Source organism: Salvelinus alpinus, chromosome 5 (genome assembly GCF_045679555.1).
Source record: "Salvelinus alpinus chromosome 5, SLU_Salpinus.1, whole genome shotgun sequence".
In the NCBI taxonomy this organism is placed as follows: domain Eukaryota; kingdom Metazoa; phylum Chordata; class Actinopteri; order Salmoniformes; family Salmonidae; genus Salvelinus; species Salvelinus alpinus.
Genome location: NC_092090.1, coordinates 5,493,454 through 5,514,407, shown reverse-complemented (window position 1 = coordinate 5,514,407; position 20,954 = coordinate 5,493,454). Strand labels below are relative to the sequence as shown.

At 41.6% G+C, this 20,954-nt stretch overlaps 1 protein-coding gene and 1 long non-coding RNA gene across 4 annotated transcripts in view; one reads left to right on the top strand and one right to left on the bottom strand.

Annotated features, from left to right (window-relative positions):
* The window catches only part of slc9a5 (solute carrier family 9 member A5), a 78,957-nt gene extending 63,571 nt beyond the window's left edge, over positions 1-15,386 (bottom strand). For 2 of the 3 annotated variants that reach the window (XM_071400413.1, XM_071400411.1), the window contains exon 1: positions 14,718-15,385. In XM_071400413.1, coding sequence (XP_071256514.1) covers positions 14,718-15,087 — 370 coding nt within the window. In that variant the 5' untranslated portion in view covers positions 15,088-15,385. Of the gene's footprint in view, positions 1-14,717 lie in introns of all 3 variants that reach the window. The other variant, XM_071400414.1, reaches the window with a different exon arrangement.
* A 3,000-nt stretch (positions 15,387-18,386) lies between these two features.
* Positions 18,387-18,730, top strand: LOC139575460 (uncharacterized). Its single transcript, XR_011674949.1, has 2 exons — positions 18,387-18,646; positions 18,685-18,730. It is a non-coding gene; the product is annotated as an uncharacterized lncRNA (long non-coding RNA).
* Positions 18,731-20,954: the final 2,224 nt, after the last annotated feature.

The window sequence follows — 20,954 nt, the reverse complement described above, 5'->3', positions numbered from 1 at the left end:
GTAGTAGTATTGGTACAGTAGAGATGGTAGTAGTACTGGTACAGTAGAGATGGTAGTAGTATTGGTACAGTAGAGATGGTAGTAGTATTGGTACAGTAGAGACGGTAGTAGTATTGGTACAGTAGAGATGGTTGTAGTATTGGTACAGTAGAGATGGTAGTAGTATTGGTACAGGTACAGTAGAGATGGTAGTAGTATTGGTACAGTAGAGATGGTAGTAGTACTGGTACAGTAGAGATGGTAGTAGTATTGGTACAGTAGAGATGGTAGTAGTATTGGTACAGTAGAGATGGTAGTAGTATTGGTACAGTAGAGATGGTAGTAGTATTGGTACAGTAGAGATGGTAGTAGTATTGGTACAGTAGAGATGGTAGTAGTATTGGTACAGTAGAGATGGTAGTAGTATTGGTACAGTAGAGATGGTAGTAGTATTGGTACAGTAGAGATGGTAGTAGTACTGGTACAGTAGAGATGGTAGTAGTATTGGTACAGTAGAGATGGTAGTAGTATTGGTACAGTAGAGATGGTAGTAGTATTGGTACAGTAGAGATGGTAGTAGTATTGGTACAGTAGAGATGGTAGTAGTATTGATACAGTAGAGATGGTAGTAGTATTGGTACAGTAGAGATGGTAGTAGTATTGGTACAGTAGAGATGGTAGTAGTATTGGTACAGTAGAGATGGTAGTAGTATTGGTACAGTAGAGATGGTAGTAGTATTGGTACAGTAGAGATGGTAGTAGTATTGGTACAGTAGAGATGGTAGTAGTATTGGTACAGTAGAGATGGTAGTAGTATTGGTACAGGTACAGTAGAGATGGTAGTAGTATTGGTACAGTAGAGATGGTAGTAGTATTGGTACAGGTACAGTAGAGATGGTAGTAGTATTGGTACAGTAGAGATGGTAGTAGTACTGGTACAGTAGAGATGGTAGTAGTATTGGTACAGTAGAGATGGTAGTAGTATTGGTACAGTAGAGACGGTAGTAGTATTGGTACAGTAGAGATGGTAGTAGTATTGGTACAGTAGAGATGGTAGTAGTATTGGTACAGTAGAGATGGTAGTAGTATTGGTACAGGTACAGTAGAGATGGTAGTAGTATTGGTACAGTAGAGATGGTAGTAGTATTGGTACAGTAGAGATGGTAGTAGTACTGGTACAGTAGAGATGGTAGTAGTATTGGTACAGTAGAGATGGTAGTAGTATTGGTACAGTAGAGATGGTAGTAGTATTGGTACAGTAGAGATGGTAGTAGTATTGGTACAGTAGAGATGGTAGTAGTATTGGTACAGGTACAGTAGAGAGGGTAGTAGTATTGGTACAGTAGAGATGGTAGTAGTATTGGTACAGTAGAGATGGTAGTAGTACTGGTACAGTAGAGATGGTAGTAGTATTGGTACAGTAGAGATGGTAGTAGTATTGGTACAGTAGAGATGGTAGTAGTACTGGTACAGTAGAGATGGTAGTAGTATTGGTACAGTAGAGATGGTAGTAGTATTGGTACAGTAGAGATGGTAGTAGTATTGGTACAGTAGAGATGGTAGTAGTATTGGTACAGTAGAGATGGTAGTAGTATTGGTACAGTAGAGATGGTAGTAGTATTGGTACAGTAGAGATGGTAGTAGTATTGGTACAGTAGAGATGGTAGTAGTATTGGTACAGGTACAGTAGAGATGGTAGTAGTATTGGTACAGTAGAGATGGTAGTAGTATTGGTACAGGTACAGTAGAGATGGTAGTAGTATTGGTACAGTAGAGATGGTAGTAGTACTGGTACAGTAGAGATGGTAGTAGTATTGGTACAGTAGAGATGGTAGTAGTATTGGTACAGTAGAGACGGTAGTAGTATTGGTACAGTAGAGATGGTAGTAGTATTGGTACAGTAGAGATGGTAGTAGTATTGGTACAGTAGAGATGGTAGTAGTATTGGTACAGTAGAGATGGTACTAGTATTGGTACAGTAGAGATGGTAGTAGTACTGGTACAGTAGAGATGGTAGTAGTATTGGTACAGTAGAGATGGTAGTAGTATTGGTACAGTAGAGATGGTAGTAGTATTGGTACAGTAGAGATGGTAGTAGTATTGGTACAGTAGAGATGGTAGTAGTATTGGTACAGTAGAGATGGTAGTAGTATTGGTACAGTAGAGATGGTAGTAGTATTGGTACAGTAGAGATGGTAGTAGTATTGGTACAGTAGAGATGGTAGTAGTATTGGTACAGTAGAGATGGTAGTAGTATTGGTACAGTAGAGATGGTAGTAGTATTGGTACAGTAGAGATGGTAGTAGTATTGGTACAGTAGAGATGGTAGTAGTATTGGTACAGTAGAGATGGTAGTAGTATTGGTACAGTAGAGATGGTAGTAGTATTGGTACAGGTACAGTAGAGATGGTAGTAGTATTGGTACAGTAGAGATGGTAGTAGTATTGGTACAGGTACAGTAGAGATGGTAGTAGTATTGGTACAGTAGAGATGGTAGTAGTACTGGTACAGTAGAGATGGTAGTAGTATTGGTACAGTAGAGATGGTAGTAGTATTGGTACAGTAGAGACGGTAGTAGTATTGGTACAGTAGAGATGGTAGTAGTATTGGTACAGTAGAGATGGTAGTAGTATTGGTACAGTAGAGATGGTAGTAGTATTGGTACAGTAGAGATGGTACTAGTATTGGTACAGTAGAGATGGTAGTAGTATTGGTACAGTAGAGATGGTAGTAGTATTGGTACAGTAGAGATGGTAGTAGTATTGGTACAGTAGAGATGGTAGTAGTATTGGTACAGTAGAGATGGTACTAGTATTGGTACAGTAGAGATGGTAGTAGTACTGGTACAGTAGAGATGGTAGTAGTATTGGTACAGTAGAGATGGTAGTAGTATTGGTACAGTAGAGATGGTAGTAGTATTGGTACAGGTACAGTAGAGATGGTAGTAGTATTGGTACAGTAGAGATGGTAGTAGTATTGGTACAGTAGAGATGGTAGTAGTATTGGTACAGTAGAGATGGTAGTAGTATTGGTACAGTAGAGATGGTAGTAGTATTGGTACAGTAGAGATGGTAGTAGTATTGGTACAGTAGAGATGGTAGTAGTATTGGTACAGTAGAGATGGTAGTAGTATTGGTACAGTAGAGATGGTAGTAGTATTGGTACAGTAGAGATGGTAGTAGTATTGGTACAGTAGAGATGGTAGTAGTATTGGTACAGTAGAGATGGTAGTAGTACTGGTACAGTAGAGATGGTAGTAGTATTGGTACAGTAGAGATGGTAGTAGTATTGGTACAGGTACAGTAGAGATGGTAGTAGTATTGGTACAGTAGAGATGGTAGTAGTATTGGTACAGTAGAGATGGTAGTAGTATTGGTACAGGTACAGTAGAGATGGTAGTAGTATTGGTACAGTAGAGATGGTAGTAGTATTGGTACAGTAGAGATGGTAGTAGTATTGGTACAGTAGAGATGGTAGTAGTATTGGTACAGTAGAGATGGTAGTAGTATTGGTACAGTAGAGATGGTAGTAGTATTGGTACAGTAGAGATGGTAGTAGTATTGGTACAGTAGAGATGGTAGTAGTATTGGTACAGTAGAGATGGTAGTAGTATTGGTACAGTAGAGATGGTAGTAGTATTGGTACAGTAGAGATGGTAGTAGTACTGGTACAGTAGAGATGGTAGTAGTATTGGTACAGTAGAGATGGTAGTAGTATTGGTACAGTAGAGATGGTAGTAGTATTGGTACAGTAGAGATGGTAGTAGTATTGGTACAGTAGAGATGGTAGTAGTATTGGTACAGTAGAGATGGTAGTAGTATTGGTACAGTAGAGATGGTAGTAGTATTGGTACAGTAGAGATGGTAGTAGTATTGGTACAGTAGAGATGGTAGTAGTATTGGTACAGTAGAGATGGTAGTAGTATTGGTACAGTAGAGATGGTAGTAGTATTGGTACAGTAGAGATGGTAGTAGTATTGGTACAGTAGAGATGGTAGTAGTATTGGTACAGGTACAGTAGAGATGGTAGTAGTATTGGTACAGTAGAGATGGTAGTAGTATTGGTACAGGTACAGTAGAGATGGTAGTAGTATTGGTACAGTAGAGATGGTAGTAGTATTGGTACAGTAGAGATGGTAGTAGTATTGGTACAGTAGAGATGGTAGTAGTATTGGTACAGTAGAGATGGTAGTAGCATTGGTACAGTAGAGATGGTAGTAGTATTGGTACAGTAGAGATGGTAGTAGTATTGGTACAGTAGAGATGGTAGTAGTATTGGTACAGTAGAGATGGTAGTAGTATTGGTACAGTAGAGATGGTAGTAGTATTGGTACAGTAGAGATGGTAGTAGTATTGGTACAGTAGAGATGGTAGTAGTACTGGTACAGTAGAGATGGTAGTAGTATTGGTACAGTAGAGATGGTAGTAGTATTGGTACAGTAGAGATGGTAGTAGTATTGGTACAGTAGAGATGGTAGTAGTATTGGTACAGTAGAGATGGTAGTAGTATTGGTACAGTAGAGATGGTAGTAGTATTGGTACAGTAGAGATGGTAGTAGTATTGGTACAGTAGAGATGGTAGTAGTATTGGTACAGTAGAGATGGTAGTAGTATTGGTACAGTAGAGATGGTAGTAGTATTGGTACAGTAGAGATGGTAGTAGTATTGGTACAGTAGAGATGGTAGTAGTATTGGTACAGTAGAGATGGTAGTAGTATTGGTACAGTAGAGATGGTAGTAGTATTGGTACAGGTACAGTAGAGATGGTAGTAGTATTGGTACAGTAGAGATGGTAGTAGTATTGGTACAGGTACAGTAGAGATGGTAGTAGTATTGGTACAGTAGAGATGGTAGTAGTATTGGTACAGTAGAGATGGTAGTAGTATTGGTACAGTAGAGATGGTAGTAGTATTGGTACAGTAGAGATGGTAGTAGTATTGGTACAGTAGAGATGGTAGTAGTATTGGTACAGTAGAGATGGTAGTAGTATTGGTACAGTAGAGATGGTAGTAGTATTGGTACAGTAGAGATGGTAGTAGTATTGGTACAGTAGAGATGGTAGTAGTATTGGTACAGTAGAGATGGTAGTAGTATTGGTACAGTAGAGATGGTAGTAGTACTGGTACAGTAGAGATGGTAGTAGTATTGGTACAGTATAGATGGTAGTAGTATTGGTACAGGTACAGTAGAGATGGTAGTAGTACTGGTACAGTAGAGATGGTAGTAGTATTGGTACAGTAGAGATGGTAGTAGTATTGGTACAGTAGAGATGGTAGTAGTATTGGTACAGTAGAGATGGTAGTAGTATTGGTACAGTAGAGATGGTAGTAGTATTGGTACAGTAGAGATGGTAGTAGTATTGGTACAGTAGAGATGGTAGTAGTATTGGTACAGTAGAGATGGTAGTAGTATTGGTACAGTAGAGATGGTAGAAGTATTGGTACAGGTACAGTAGAGACGGTAGTAGTATTGGTACAGTAGAGATGGTAGTAGTATTGGTACAGTAGAGATGGTAGTAGTATTGGTACAGTAGAGATGGTAGTAGTATTGGTACAGTAGAGATGGTAGTAGTATTGGTACAGTAGAGATGGTAGTAGTATTGGTACAGTAGAGATGGTAGTAGTACTGGTACAGTAGAGATGGTAGTAGTATTGGTACAGTAGAGATGGTAGTAGTATTGGTACAGTAGAGATGGTAGTAGTACAGGTACAGTAGAGATGGTAGTAGTATTGGTACAGTAGAGATGGTAGTAGTATTGGTACAGTAGAGATGGTAGTAGTATTGGTACAGTAGAGAAGGTAGTAGTACTGGTACAGTAGAGATGGTAGTAGTATTGGTACAGTAGAGATGGTAGTAGTATTGGTACAGTAGAGATGGTAGTAGTATTGGTACAGTAGAGATGGTAGTAGTACTGGTACAGTAGAGATGGTAGTAGTACTGGTACAGTAGAGATGGTAGTAGTATTGGTACAGTAGAGATGGTAGTAGTATTGGTACAGTAGAGATGGTAGTAGTATTGGTACAGGTACAGTAGAGATGGTAGTAGTATTGGTACAGTAGATATGGTAGTAGTATTGGTACAGTAGAGATGGTAGTAGTATTGGTACAGTAGAGAGGGTAGTAGTATTGGTACAGTAGAGATGGTAGTAGTATTGGTACAGTAGAGATGGTAGTAGTATTGGTACAGTAGAGATGGTAGTAGTATTGGTACAGTAGAGATGGTAGTAGTACTGGTACAGTAGAGATGGTAGTAGTATTGGTACAGTAGAGATGGTAGTAGTACTGGTACAGTAGAGATGGTAGTAGTATTGGTACAGTAGAGATGGTAGTAGTATTGGTACAGGTACAGTAGAGATGGTAGTAGTATTGGTACAGTAGAGATGGTAGTAGTATTGGTACAGTAGAGATGGTAGTAGTATTGGTACAGGTACAGTAGATATGGTAGTAGTATTGGTACAGGTACAGTAGAGACGGTAGTAGTATTGGTACAGTAGAGATGGTAGTAGTATTGGTACAGTAGAGATGGTAGTAGTATTGGTACAGTAGAATTGGTAGTAGTATTGGTACAGGTACAGTAGAGACGGTAGTAGTATTGGTACAGTAGAGATGGTAGTAGTATTGGTACAGTAGAGATGGTAGTAGTATTGGTACAGTAGAGATGGTAGTAGTACTGGTACAGTAGAGATGGTAGTAGTACTGGTACAGTAGAGATGGTAGTAGTATTGGTACAGGTACAGTAGAGACGGTAGTAGTATTGGTACAGTAGAGATGGTAGAAGTATTGGTACAGGTACAGTAGAGACGGTAGTAGTATTGGTACAGTAGAGATGGTAGTAGTATTGGTACAGTAGAGATGGTAGTAGTATTGGTACAGTAGAGATGGTAGTAGTATTGGTACAGTAGAGATGGTAGTAGTATTGGTACAGTAGAGATGGTAGTAGTATTGGTACAGTAGAGATGGTAGTAGTATTGGTACAGTAGAGATGGTAGTAGTATTGGTACAGGTACAGTAGAGATGGTAGTAGTACTGGTACAGGTACAGTAGAGATGGTAGTAGTATTGGTACAGTAGAGATGGTAGTAGTACTGGTACAGTAGAGATGGTAGTAGTACTGGTACAGTAGAGATGGTAGTAGTATTGGTACAGTAGAGATGGTAGTAGTATTGGTACAGTAGAGATGGTAGTAGTATTGGTACAGTAGAGATGGTAGTAGTATTGGTACAGTAGAGATGGTAGTAGTACTGGTACAGTAGAGAGGGTAGTAGTACTGGTACAGTAGAGATGGTAGTAGTACTGGTACAGTAGAGATGGTAGTAGTACTGGTACAGTAGAGATGGTAGTAGTATTGGTACAGTAGAGATGGTAGTAGTATTGGTACAGTAGAGATGGTAGTAGTATTGGTACAGTAGAGATGGTAGTAGTATTGGTACAGTAGAGATGGTAGTAGTATTGGTACAGTAGAGATGGTAGTAGTATTGGTACAGTAGAGATGGTAGTAGTATTGGTACAGTAGAGATGGTAGTAGTACAGGTACAGTAGAGATGGTAGTAGTACTGGTACAGTAGAGAGGGTAGTAGTACAGGTACAGTAGAGATGGTAGTAGTATTGGTACAGTAGAGATGGTAGTAGTATTGGTACAGTAGAGATGGTAGTAGTATTGGTACAGTAGAGATGGTAGTAGTATTGGTACAGGTACAGTAGAGATGGTAGTAGTATTGGTACAGTAGAGATGGTAGTAGTATTGGTACAGTAGAGATGGTAGTAGTATTGGTACAGTAGAGATGGTAGTAGTACTGGTACAGTAGAGATGGTAGTAGTATTGGTACAGTAGAGATGGTAGTAGTACTGGTACAGTAGAGATGGTAGTAGTATTGGTACAGTAGAGATGGTAGTATTGGTACAGTAGAGATTGTAGTAGTATTGGTACAGTAGAGATGGTAGTAGTATTGGTACAGTAGAGATGGTAGTAGTATTGGTACAGGTACAGTAGAGACGGTAGTAGTATTGGTACAGGTACAGTAGAGATGGTAGTAGTATTGGTACAGTAGAGATGGTAGTAGTATTGGTACAGGTACAGTAGAGATGGTAGTAGTATTGGTACAGTAGAGATGGTAGCAGTATTGGTACAGTAGAGATGGTAGTAGTATTGGTACAGTAGAGATGGTAGTAGTATTGGTACAGTAGAGATGGTAGTAGTATTGGTACAGTAGAGATGGTAGTAGTACTGGTACAGTAGAGATGGTAGTAGTATTGGTACAGTAGAGATGGTAGTAGTATTGGTACAGTAGAGATGGTAGTAGTATTGGTACAGTAGAGATGGTAGTAGTATTGGTACAGTAGAGATGGTAGTAGTATTGGTACAGTAGAAATGGTAGTAGTATTGGTACAGGTACAGTAGAGATGGTAGTAGTATTGGTACAGTAGAGATGGTAGTAGTACTGGTACAGTAGAGATGGTAGTTACATAATGTAATCCGATTACAGAAACTTTTGAAAAAGTAGATGATTACTTCGAGGATTACTTTTAAATTCAGAAAGGATGTTTAAAATTAAAAAAATATTTGACATTTCTCTGTTTTCTCAATGACATTCAAATCAGCATTGAGAAAAGGCCCAGGTTTCAGTGTGTCCCACCTGAGTGAGTCTGACCACAAGTTAGAGACCACTATGATGTCAGAGACCACTGTGATGTCAGAGACCACTGTGATGTCAGAGACCACTATGATGTCAGAGACCACTATGATGTCAGAGACCACTATGATGTCAGAGACCACTATGATGTCAGAGACCACTATGATGTTAGAGACCACTATGATGTCAGAGACCACTATGATGTCAGAGACCACTATGATGTCAGAGACCACTATGATGTCAGAGACCACTATGATGTCAGAGACCACTATGATGTCAGAGACCACTGTGATGTCAGAGACCACTGTGATGTCAGAGAACCACTGTGATGTCAGAGACCACTATGATGTCAGAGACCACAAGATAGAGACCACTATGATGTCAGAGACCACTGTGATGTCAGAGACCACTATGATGTCAGAGACCACTGTGATGTCAGAGACCGCTATGATGTCAGAGACCACTATGATGTCAGAGACCACTATGATGTCAGAGACCGCTGTGATGTCAGAGACCACTATGATGTCAGACACCAACCAGACCGCTGGTTGAGAGAATGCCAAGACTGTGCAAAAGCTGTCATCAAGGCAAAGGGTGGCTACTTTGAAGAATCTCATATATAACATATATTTTGATTTGTTTAACACTTTTTCTGGTTACTACATGATTCCATATGTGTTATTTCATAGTTGTGATGTCTTCACTTTTATTCTACAATGTAGAAAATAGTGAAAATAAAGAAAAACCCTTGAATGAGCAGGTGTGTCCAAACTTTTGACTGGTACTGTGTATATATATATATATATCCATTGATTCTTGAAGAATATAACATAAATGTCTCATGAGCTTAGTTCAATTATCACACTCCATCAGAACCCAACATATAAGCTTGTTTTACTCCAATGTTTCGAAACAAAGTAAATGTAAACAAACACTGTTAAACTATATTATATATATATAATATATTATAACTATAATGTTGATATCATGGACGGTCAGTCCTGTGTAGCCTCATAACATGGTTATAACTATAATGTTGATATCATGGATGGTCAGTCCTGTATAGCCTCCATAACATGGTTATAACTATAATGTTGATATCATGGATGGTCAGTCCTGTATAGCCTCATAACATGGTTATAACTATAATGTTGATATCATGGATGGTCAGTCCTGTATAGCCTCATAACATGGTTATAACTATAATGTTGATATCATGGATGGTCAGTCCTGTATAGCCTCATAACATGGTTATAACTATAATGTTGATATCATGGACGGTCAGTCCTGTATAGCCTCCATAACATGGTTATAACCATAATGTTGATATCATGGATGGTCAGTCCTGTATAGCCTCCATAACATGGTTATAACCATAATGTTGATATCATGGATGGTCAGTCCTGTATAGCCTCCATAACATGGTTATAACTATAATGTTGATATCATGGATGGTCCGTCCTGTATAGCCTCCATAACATGGTTATAACTATAATGTTGATATCATGGATGGTCAGTCCTGTATAGCCTCCATAACATGGTTATAACTATAATGTTGATATCATGGATGGTCAGTCCTTGCATCCATATCTCTGTCTATTTAATCTGAGAGTTGGTTACATTTCTCCAGGTCCATCCCTCAGCCGTTTTACCAAAACAGAGGCGGGGTCGACCGTTTTTGTCATTGTTTCATCTGTGGATTTGCCCTTTAAAACAGCTGCATATTATCGAGATATCAAAGTGTCGCCAACAAAAAGGTAAACAATAACAAACGCAGCGTATGGCATTCACTTATCACATGTAAACATCACTTTTCAGTAACGCTCAAAGCCAATCCATGAGCGCATCATTTATTTTTCAACGAATCAACGAGCTCAATCAGTTCTCCATGACAACACAATCATAAACAACAGAGTAGGACGGGCGAATACATCCTTAGTTTTTGGGGTCATGCTCAGGTAAAACCATTTGTCTAATCTATACTTCCATATTTCCAAGTCCTATTCTTGAACATCAAGGGGTATAACATTTATTGGAATGACTGGAATTGATCGACTTTGGTTTTTAATGTAAAGATGTAATTTAATCGTATTGTTATTATATGTAGTAGAAAGCGACGGGTTAGTAGAAGCCTACATAACCAACCCCTAAAGTAAAATGTAACATCCATATATGGCCGGCTATGTAAACTTTAACACTGATTTATCCTGCAATAGATGTCGTTCAAATGGTAACATATATTTTTTGGCTTCATCTAATGCCTCTTAAAGGGGGAAAGTAATCTAAAAGTAACGGAATGTAATCAGATTACATTACTGAGTTTGGGGTAATCCAACTGATTACAATTTAGTAACTAGTAACGGGTTACATTTAGAAGGTAACCTACCCAACCATGGTCATAACCAGCGAGTCCACAGAGAGTCCAATAGCTAGACAGAGAGTCGGGCTCACAGTAAGAGCCAACTCAACGTGTCACAGGACCTCAGTGAGTCCTGAGTGTGTGTGTGTGTGTGTGTGTGTGTGTGTGTGTGTGTGGGGGGGGGGGGGGGGGTTCTGAACATGCCATGACTCTCTCTCTAGGAAAGCGGCCACTGTGGCTGGGTTTCTGGGACTGGGAGGCCAGTGGGGCTGGGTTTCTGGGACTGGGAGGCCAGTGGGGCTGGGTTTCTGGGGCTGGGAGGGCAGTGGGGCTGGGTTTCTGGGGCTGGGAGGGCAGTGGGGCTGGGAGGGAGGGCTGGGAGGGCAGTGGGGCTGGGAGGGAGGGCTGGGAGGGCAAGGGCTGGGAGGCCAGTGGGGCTGGGTTTCTGGGACTGGGAGGCCAGTGTGGCTGAGTTTCTGGGACTGGGAGGCCAGTGGGGCTGGGAGGGCAGTGGGGCTGGGAGGCCAGTGGGGCTGGGTTTCTGGGACTGGGAGGCCACTGTGGCTGGGTTTCTGGGACTGGGAGGGCAGTGGGACTGGGAGGGCAGTGGGGCTGGGTTTCTGGGACTGGGAGGGTAGTGTGGCTGGGTTTCTGGGACTGGGAGGGCAGTGTGGCTGAGTTTCTGGGACTGGGAGGCCAGTGTGGCTGAGTTTCTGGGACTGGGAGGCCAGTGGGGCTGGGTTTCTGGGACTGGGAGGCCAGTGGGGCTGGGTTTCTGGGACTGGGAGGCCAGTGGGGCTGGGTTTCTGGGACTGGGAGGGCAGTGTGGCGTGAAGGGAAGATGAAGAGTTGAATGGAGAAAGAGAAATGAGAGAAATTTAAAGAAAGTGATATTTAAAATGAAAGAGTTCCATGAAGAGTTCCATACATCATGTCTCAGAGGTCTGCAGAATAGTTTCCCCCAAGTCAATGACAGGCATACTTGTCATCATTGATCAGCTACAGTAGTATCATACTTTAATTAAATTTAATGACCTCTCTGTAGCAGGGGCTGTTCAGAAGTGAAGGATAACTAGCCTTGTAAATACCTAGCCGACCATTACATCTAAAAGGACTTCTCTTCAAATACCTAGCCGACCATAAATCTAGAAGGACTGCTCTTTAAATACCTAGCCGACCATAAATCTAGAAGGACTTCTCTTTAAATACCTAGCCGACCATAAATCTAGAAGGACTGCTCTTTAAATACCTAGCCGACCATAAATCTAGAAGGACGTCTCTTTAAATACCTAGCCGACCATTACATCTAGAAGGACTTATCTTTAAATACCTAGCCCACCATTACATCTAGAAGGACTTCTCTTTAAATACCTAGCAGACCATTACATCTAGAAGGACTTCTCTTTAAATACCTAGCCGACCATTACATCTAGAAGGACTTCTCTTTAAATACCTAGCCGACCATTACATCTAGAAGGACTTCTCTTTAAATACCTAGCCGACCATTACATCTAGAAGGACTTCTCTTTAAATACCTAGCCGACCATTACATCTAGAAGGACTTCTCTTTAAATACCTAGCTGACCATTACATCTAGAAGGACTCCTCTTTAAATACCTAGCCGACCATAAATGTAGGATTTCTCTTTAAATACCTAGCCGACCATACATCTAGAAGGACTTCTCTTTAAATACCTAGCCGACCATTACATCTAGGACTTCTCTTTAAATACCTAGCCGACCATTACATCTAGAAGGACTTCTCTTTAAATACCTAGCCGACCATAAATCTAGGACTTCTCTTTAAATACCTAGCCGACCATTACATCTAGAAGGACTTCTCTTTAAATACCTGGCCGACCATTAAATCTAGAAGGACTTCTCTTTAAATACCTAGCCGACCATTACATCTAGAAGGACTTCTCTTTAACTACCTAGCCGCCCATTACATCTAGAAGGACTTCTCTTTAAATACCTAGCCGACCATTACATCTAGAAGGACTTTCTCTTTAACTACCTAGCCGCCCATTACATCTAGAAGGACTTCTCTTTAAATACCTAGCCGACCATTACATCTAGAAGGACTTTCTCTTTAAATACCTAGCCGACCATACATCTAAAAGGACTTATCTTTAAATACCTAGCTGACCATAAATCTAGGACTTCTCTTTAAATACCTAGCCGACCATTACATCTAGAAGGACTTCTCTTTAAATACCTAGCCGACCATAAATGTAGGATTTCTCTTTAAATACCTAGCCGACCATACATCTAGAAGGACTTCTCTTTAAATACCTAGCCGACCATTACATCTAGAAGGACTTCTCTTTAAATACCTAGCCGACCATAAATCTAGAAGGACTTCTCTTTAAATACCTAGCCGACCATTACATCTAGGACTTCTCTTTAAATACCTAGCCGACCATACATCTAGAAGGACTTCTCTTTAAATACCTAGCAGACCATACATCTAGGACTTCTCTTTAAATACCTAGCCGACCATACATCTAGAAGGACTTCTCTTTAAATACCTAGCCAACCATAAATCTAGGACTTCTCTTTAAATACCTAGCCGACCATTACATCTAGAAGGACTTCTCTTTAAATACCTGGCCGACCATTAAATCTAGAAGGACTTCTCTTTAAATACCTAGCCGACCATTACATCTAGAAGGACTTCTCTTTAACTACCTAGCCGCCCATTACATCTAGAAGGACTTCTCTTTAAATACCTAGCCGACCATTACATCTAGAAGGACTTTCTCTTTAAATACCTAGCCGACCATACATCTAAAAGGACTTATCTTTAAATACCTAGCTGACCATAAATCTAGGACTTCTCTTTAAATACCTAGCCGACCATTACATCTAGAAGGACTTCTCTTTAAATACCTAGCCGACCATAAATGTAGGATTTCTCTTTAAATACCTAGCCGACCATTACATCTAGAAGGACTTCTCTTTAAATACCTAGCCGACCATACATCTAGAAGGACTTCTCTTTAAATACCTAGCCGACCATTACATCTAGGACTTCTCTTTAAATACCTAGCCGACCATACATCTAGAAGGACTTCTCTTTAAATACCTAGCAGACCATACATCTAGGACTTCTCTTTAAATACCTAGCCGACCATACATCTAGAAGGACTTCTCTTTAAATACCTAGCCGACCATTACATCTAGAAGGACGTCTCTTTAAATACCTGGCCGACCATTACATCTAGAAGGACTTCTCTTTAAATACCTAGCCGACCATTACATCTAGAAGGACGTCTCTTTAAATACCTGGCCGACCATTACATCTAGAAGGACTTCTCTTTAAATACCTAGCCGACCATTACATCTAGAAGGACTTCTCTTTAAATACCTAGCCGACCATACATCTAGAAGGACTTATCTTTAAATACCTAGCCGACCATACATCTAGAAGGACTTCTCTTTAAATACCTAGCCGACCATAACATCTAGGACTTCTCTTTAAATACCTAGCCGACCATACATCTAGAAGGACTTCTATTTAGTTTCGCTGGACATTCCTGTTACATTGAACTATACGTTTAAAATTGTTCTAGATAGTCAATAGACTAAATCCCGGGCATATATGACAGCCCAGCATGTGAAATAGTCCTATTTATAGGCTTGCTAAAGTACCTTTTATAGACTGCGGGATATCACAAAGATCAAATGGTTGCTTGGTAACTCGGTTATATGCCAGTACATTCAGAGAATAGGGTCATATGTCCCACTTACGTATTTTCGCGACACTGGCCACCAGGATCCATATAGCGATAACGTAAGGTGTCTGTACATAGCTCCATTCCCACTGTACCATCTGGAACCCCCCACCGTGGCGGTGAGACTCGCCGCCGTCCTCTGTGGTCGCGGACGGTTCCTCGGCGGACCGGGCCAAGGCAATACCCGGCGAGGCATACTCCTCCTGGGGCTGGACCTGGAAGCGGTCTAGAGAGGTGGTCGGAGAAGCGGGTAGCGACGGACCGGGTAGTACACCGCTACGCAGCCCCAGGTCCGGAAGAAACGACGCGTCTGTCGCGGGGAGGTCAGCCGCATCTTTACCGACTACCGACAGCAGAAGGAGCACAGGCACACTGACGAGTAGCATCTTCCCGTTAAACTCACTCAGCCTCGCGTCATCTTCTATTCTCTTTTTATACACACCATCAAGGGGAGTACCGGAGGTAAGATAAGAAGGACACGACGTAAGGGACGATACCTGTCACCAGTTTACAATATCAACAACACCTCTCTCTCTCTCTCTTCACTCTCTCATTAAGCGGTACGCTATGGTAACCCAGTCGAGCCTCTACCGGCTGGCGTAGCCTATCTTGGCACGTGACCCAAACTCTAAGAACCGCTAGGACCGAGCCCCCCCAGTTAAAGAGCCATCACATGCGCACGGGCCACAGCAGTGTGCGGATCTGAGAGCTGTCAATGTATTGTTTTCAAAGACAACTACTCCCGACTGTAGCATTCTGTGAAAGACCACTACTCCTGACTGTAGCATTCTGTGAAAGACTACTACTCCTGACTGTAGCATTCTGTGAAAGACCACTACTCCTGACTGTAGCATTCTGTGAAAGATGACTACTCCTGACTGTAGCATTCTGTGAAAGACTACTACTCCTGACTGTAGCATTCTGTGAAAGAGTACTACTCCTGACAATAGCATTCTGTGAAAGATTACTACTCCTGACTGTAGCATTCTGTGAAAAATGACTACTCCTGACTGTAGCATTCTGTGAAAGAGTACTACTCCTGACTGTAGCATTCTGTGAAAGACAACTACTCCTGACTGTAGCATTCTGTGAAAGACAACTACTCCTGACTGTAGCATTCTGTGAAAGATGACTACTCCTGACTGTAGTATTCTGTGAAAGACTACTACTCCTGACTGTAGCGTTCTGTGAAAGACAACTACTCCTGACTGGAGCATTCTGTGAAAGACGACTACTCCTGACTGTAGTATTCTGTGAAAGACGACTACTCCTGACTGTAGCATTCTGTGAAAGACAACTACTCCTGACTGTAGCATTCTGTGAAAGACCACTACTCCTGACTGTAGCATTCTGTGAAAGACTACTACTCCTGACTGTAGCATTCTGTGAAAGATGACTACTCCTGACTGTAGCATTCTGTGAAAGACGACTACTCCTGACTGTAGCATTCTGTGAAAGATGACTTCTCCTGACTGTAGCATTCTGTGAAAGATGACTACTCCTGACTGTAGCATTCTGTGATAGATGACTACTCCTGACTGTAGTATTCTGTGAAAGACTACTACTCCTGACTGTAGCATTCTGTGAAAGATGACTACTCCTGACTGTAGTATTCTGTGAAAGAGACTACTCCTGACTGTAGCATTCTGTGAAAGACAACTACTCCTGACTGTAGCATTCTGTGAAAGATGACTACTCCTGACTGTAGTATTCTGTGAAAGACTACTACTCCTGACTGTAGCATTCTGTGAAAGACAACTACTCCTGACTGGAGCATTCTGTGAAAGACAACTACTCCTGACTGGAGCATTCTGTGAAAGACGACTACTCCTGACTGTAGTATTCTGTGAAAGATGACTACTCCTGACTGTAGTATTCTGTGAAAGACAACTACTCCTGACTGTAGCATTCTGTGAAAGATGACTACTCCTGACTGTAGTATTCTGTGAAAGACTACTACTCCTGACTGTAGCATTCTGTGAAAGACAACTACTCCTGACTGGAGCATTCTGTGAAAGACGACTACTCCTGACTGTAGTATTCTGTGAAAGATGACTACTCCTGACTGTAGTATTCTGTGAAAGACAACTACTCCTGACTGTAGCATTCTGTGAAAGATGACTACTCCTGACTGTAGTATTCTGTGAAAGACTACTACTCCTGACTGTAGCATTCTGTGAAAGACAACTACTCCTGACTGGAGCATTCTGTGAAAGACGACTACCCCTGACTGTAGTATTCTGTGAAAGACTACTACTCCTGACTGTAGCATTCTGTGAAAGACAACTACTCCTGACTGTAGCATTCTGTGAAAGATGACTACTCCTGACTGTAGCATTCTGTGAAAGATGACTACTCCTGACTGTAGCATTCTGTGAAAGATGACTACTCCTGACTGTAGCATTCTGTGACAGATGACTACTCCTGACTGTAGTATTCTGTGAAAGATGACTACTCCTGACTGTAGCATTATGTGAAAGACCACTACTATTGACTGTAGCATTCTGTGTAAGACTACTACTCCTGACTGTAGTATTCTGTGAAAGACAACTACTCCTGACTGTAGCATTATGTGAAAGATGACTACTCCTGACTGTAGTATTCTGTGAAAGACTACTACTCCTGACTGTAGCATTCTGTGAAAGACAACTACTCCTGACTGTAGCATTCTGTGAAAGATGACTACTCCTGACAATAGCATTCTGTGAAAGATGACTACTCCTGACTGTAGCATTCTGTGAAAGATGACTACTCCTGACTGTGGTATTCTGTGAAAGACTACTCCTGACTGTAGCATTCTGTGAAAGACTACTCCTGACTGGAGTATTCTGTGAAAGATGACTACTCCTGACTGTAGTATTCTGTGAAAGACAACTACTCCTGACTGTAGCATTATGTGAAAGATGACTACTCCTGACTGTAGTATTCTGTGAAAGACTACTACTCCTGACTGTAGCATTCTGTGAAAGACAACTACTCCTGACTGGAGCATTCTGTGAAAGACGACTACTCCTGACTGTAGTATTCTGTGAAAGACAACTACTCCTGACTGTAGCATTCTGTGAAAGATGACTACTCCTGACTGTAGTATTCTGTGAAAGACTACTACTCCTGACTGTAGCATTCTGTGAAAGACAACTACTCCTGACTGGAGCATTCTGTGAAAGACAACTACTCCTGACTGGAGCATTCTGTGAAAGACCACTACTCCCAACTGTAGCATTCTGTGAAAGACTACTACTCCCGACTGTAGCATTCTGTGAAAGACCACTACTCCTGACTGTAGCATTCTGTGAAAGACAACTACTATTGACTGTAGCATTCTGTGAAAGACTACTACTCCTGACTGTAGCATTCTGTGAAAGATGACTACTCCTGACTGTAGCATTCTGTGAAAGACCACTACTCCTGACTGTAGCATTCTGTGAAAGACCACCACTCCTGACTGTAGCATTCTGTGAAAGACCACTACTCCTGACTGTAGCATTCTGTGAAAGACCACTACTCCCGACTGTAGCATTCTGTGAAAGACTACTACTCCCGACTAACATTCTGTGAAAGCATTCTGTGAAAGACCACTACTCCCGACTGTAGCATTCTGTGAAAGATTGAGACAGTTTACTACTAGAGCCACAAGGCAACGTAACCCATCGGAGTGACAGAATAACATTGGCACAGTAGACGGTTGAAGATGTTCTTGTTTTATTCAGTTGGGAAACATACAACGATAAAACACTTTAAAATAAGATTTCAATTAGACCTTATTACAACCAATGAGCATTTAGTTACAGTTTGTTGTCACTGTGTTTCCACACAGACACACGGTTTCATAACACGGCCATCGTGTCCTCAGCTTAGATCCTAACAATAGACAGTAACTTTAATTCTCTATTTTAAAAACAGGCATTGTAACAGCAGAACTCTGTTTCGTACAATAACAAACAGGTTATCTTTACCAGAATGTTGAAATTCATTTCAAACAGGGGTTTAATAACCAGAAAACATTCACAGAAGAGGGGGGGGGGGGGGGGGGAGGAGGGTTTAATAACCAGAAAACATTCACAGAGGAGGAAAGGGGGAGGGTTTAATAACCAGAAAACATTCACAGAGGAGGAAGGGGGGAGGGTTTAATAACCAGAAAACATTCACAGAAGAGGAAAGGGGGAGGGTTTAATAACCAGAAAACATTCACAGAGGAGGAAAGGGGGGAGGGGGTTTAATAACCAGAAAACATTCACAGAGGAGGAAAGGGGGAGGGGGTTTAATAACCAGAAAACATTCACAGAAGAGGAAAGGGGGAGGGTTTAATAACCAGAAAACATTCACAGAGGAGGAAAGGGGGAGAGGGGTTTAATAACCAGAAAACATTCACAGAGGAGGAAAGGGGGGAGGGGGTTTAATAACCAGAAAACATTCACAGAAGAGGAAAGGGGGAGGGTTTAATAACCAGAAAACATTCACAGAGGAGGAAAGGGGGGAGGGGGTTTAATAACCAGAAAACATTCACAGAAAAGGAAAGGGGGGAGGGGAGGAGGGTTTAATAACCAGAATACATTCACAGAGGAGGAAAGGGGGGAGGGTTTAATAACCAGAAAACATTCACAGAGGAGGAAAGGGGGAGGGTTTAATAACCAGAAAACATTCACAGAGGAGGAAAGGGGGGAGGGGGTTTAATAACCAGAAAACATTCACAGAGGAGGAAGGGGGGAGGGTTTAATAACCAGAAAACATTCACAGAAGAGGAAAGGGGGAGGGTTTAATAACCAGAAAACATTCACAGAGGAGGAAAGGGGGAGGGGGTTTAATAACCAGAAAACATTCACAGAGGAGGAAAGGGGGGAGGGGGTTTAATAACCAGAAAACATTCACAGAAGAGGAAAGGGGGAGGGTTTAATAACCAGAAAACATTCACAGAGGAGGAAAGGGGGGAGGGGGTTTAATAACCAGAAAACATTCACAGAGGAGGAAAGGGGGGAGGGGGTTTAATAACCAGAAAACATTCACAGAAGAGGAAAGGGGGAGGGTTTAATAACCAGAAAACATTCACAGAGGAGGAAAGGGGGGAGGGGGTTTAATAACCAGAAAACATTCACAGAAAAGGAAAGGGGGGAGGGGAGGAGGGTTTAATAACCAGAATACATTCACAGAGGAGGAAAGGGGGGAGGGTTTAATAACCAGAAAACATTCACAGAGGAGGAAAGGGGGAGGGTTTAATAACCAGAAAACATTCACAGAGGAGGAAAGGGGGGAGGGGGTTTAATAACCAGAAAACATTCACAGAGGAGGAAAGGGGGGAGGGGGTTTAATAACCAGAAAACATTCACAGAAGAGGAAAGGGGGAGGGTTTAATAACCAGAAAACATTCACAGAGGAGGAAAGGGGGGAGGGGGTTTAATAACCAGAAAACATTCACAGAAAAGGAAAGGGGGGAGGGGAGGAGGGTTTAATAACCAGAAAACATTCACAGAAGAGGAACGGGGGAGGGTTTAATAACCAGAAAACATTCACAGAAGAGGAAGGGGGGAGGGTTTAATAACCAGAAAACATTCACAGAGGAGGAAGGGGGGAGGGTTTAATAACCAGAAAACATTCACAGAAGAGGAAAGGGGGGAGGGTTTAATAACCAGAAAACATTCACAGAGGAGGAAAGGGGGAGGGTTTAATAACCAGAAAACATTCACAGAGGAGGAAAGGGGGAGGGTTTAATAACCAGAAAACATTCACAGAGGAGGAAAGGGGGGAGGGGGTTTAATAACCAGAAAACATTCACAGAGGAGGAAAGGGGGGGAGGGGGTGTATGTTTAACAGATAGGGACTGATAGGGACTGCCTCAGAATAGGGACTGACGTGAGGTACGTTTTAAAAATGGCACCCTTCTCCCTACATATTGCAGTACGTTTGAACAAAGCCCGATGGGCGCTAGTCAAAAGTAGTGTACTACTGTATTTAGGGAATAGGGTGTAATATGGGACACAGACGTGGAACTACTGTATTTAGGGAATAGGGTGCGATATGGGACACAGACGTGGAACTACTGTATATAGGGAATAGGGTGTGATTTGGGACAAAGCCGTGGAGAACATATTTCTACAGGAAATAGTGAACGTGTAAACAACATATACACACCTCAATACACACAGGTATACACACAGGTATACACACCTCAATACACACAGGTATACACACCTCAATACACACAAGTATACACACAGGTATACACAGGTATACACACCTCAATACACACAGGTATACA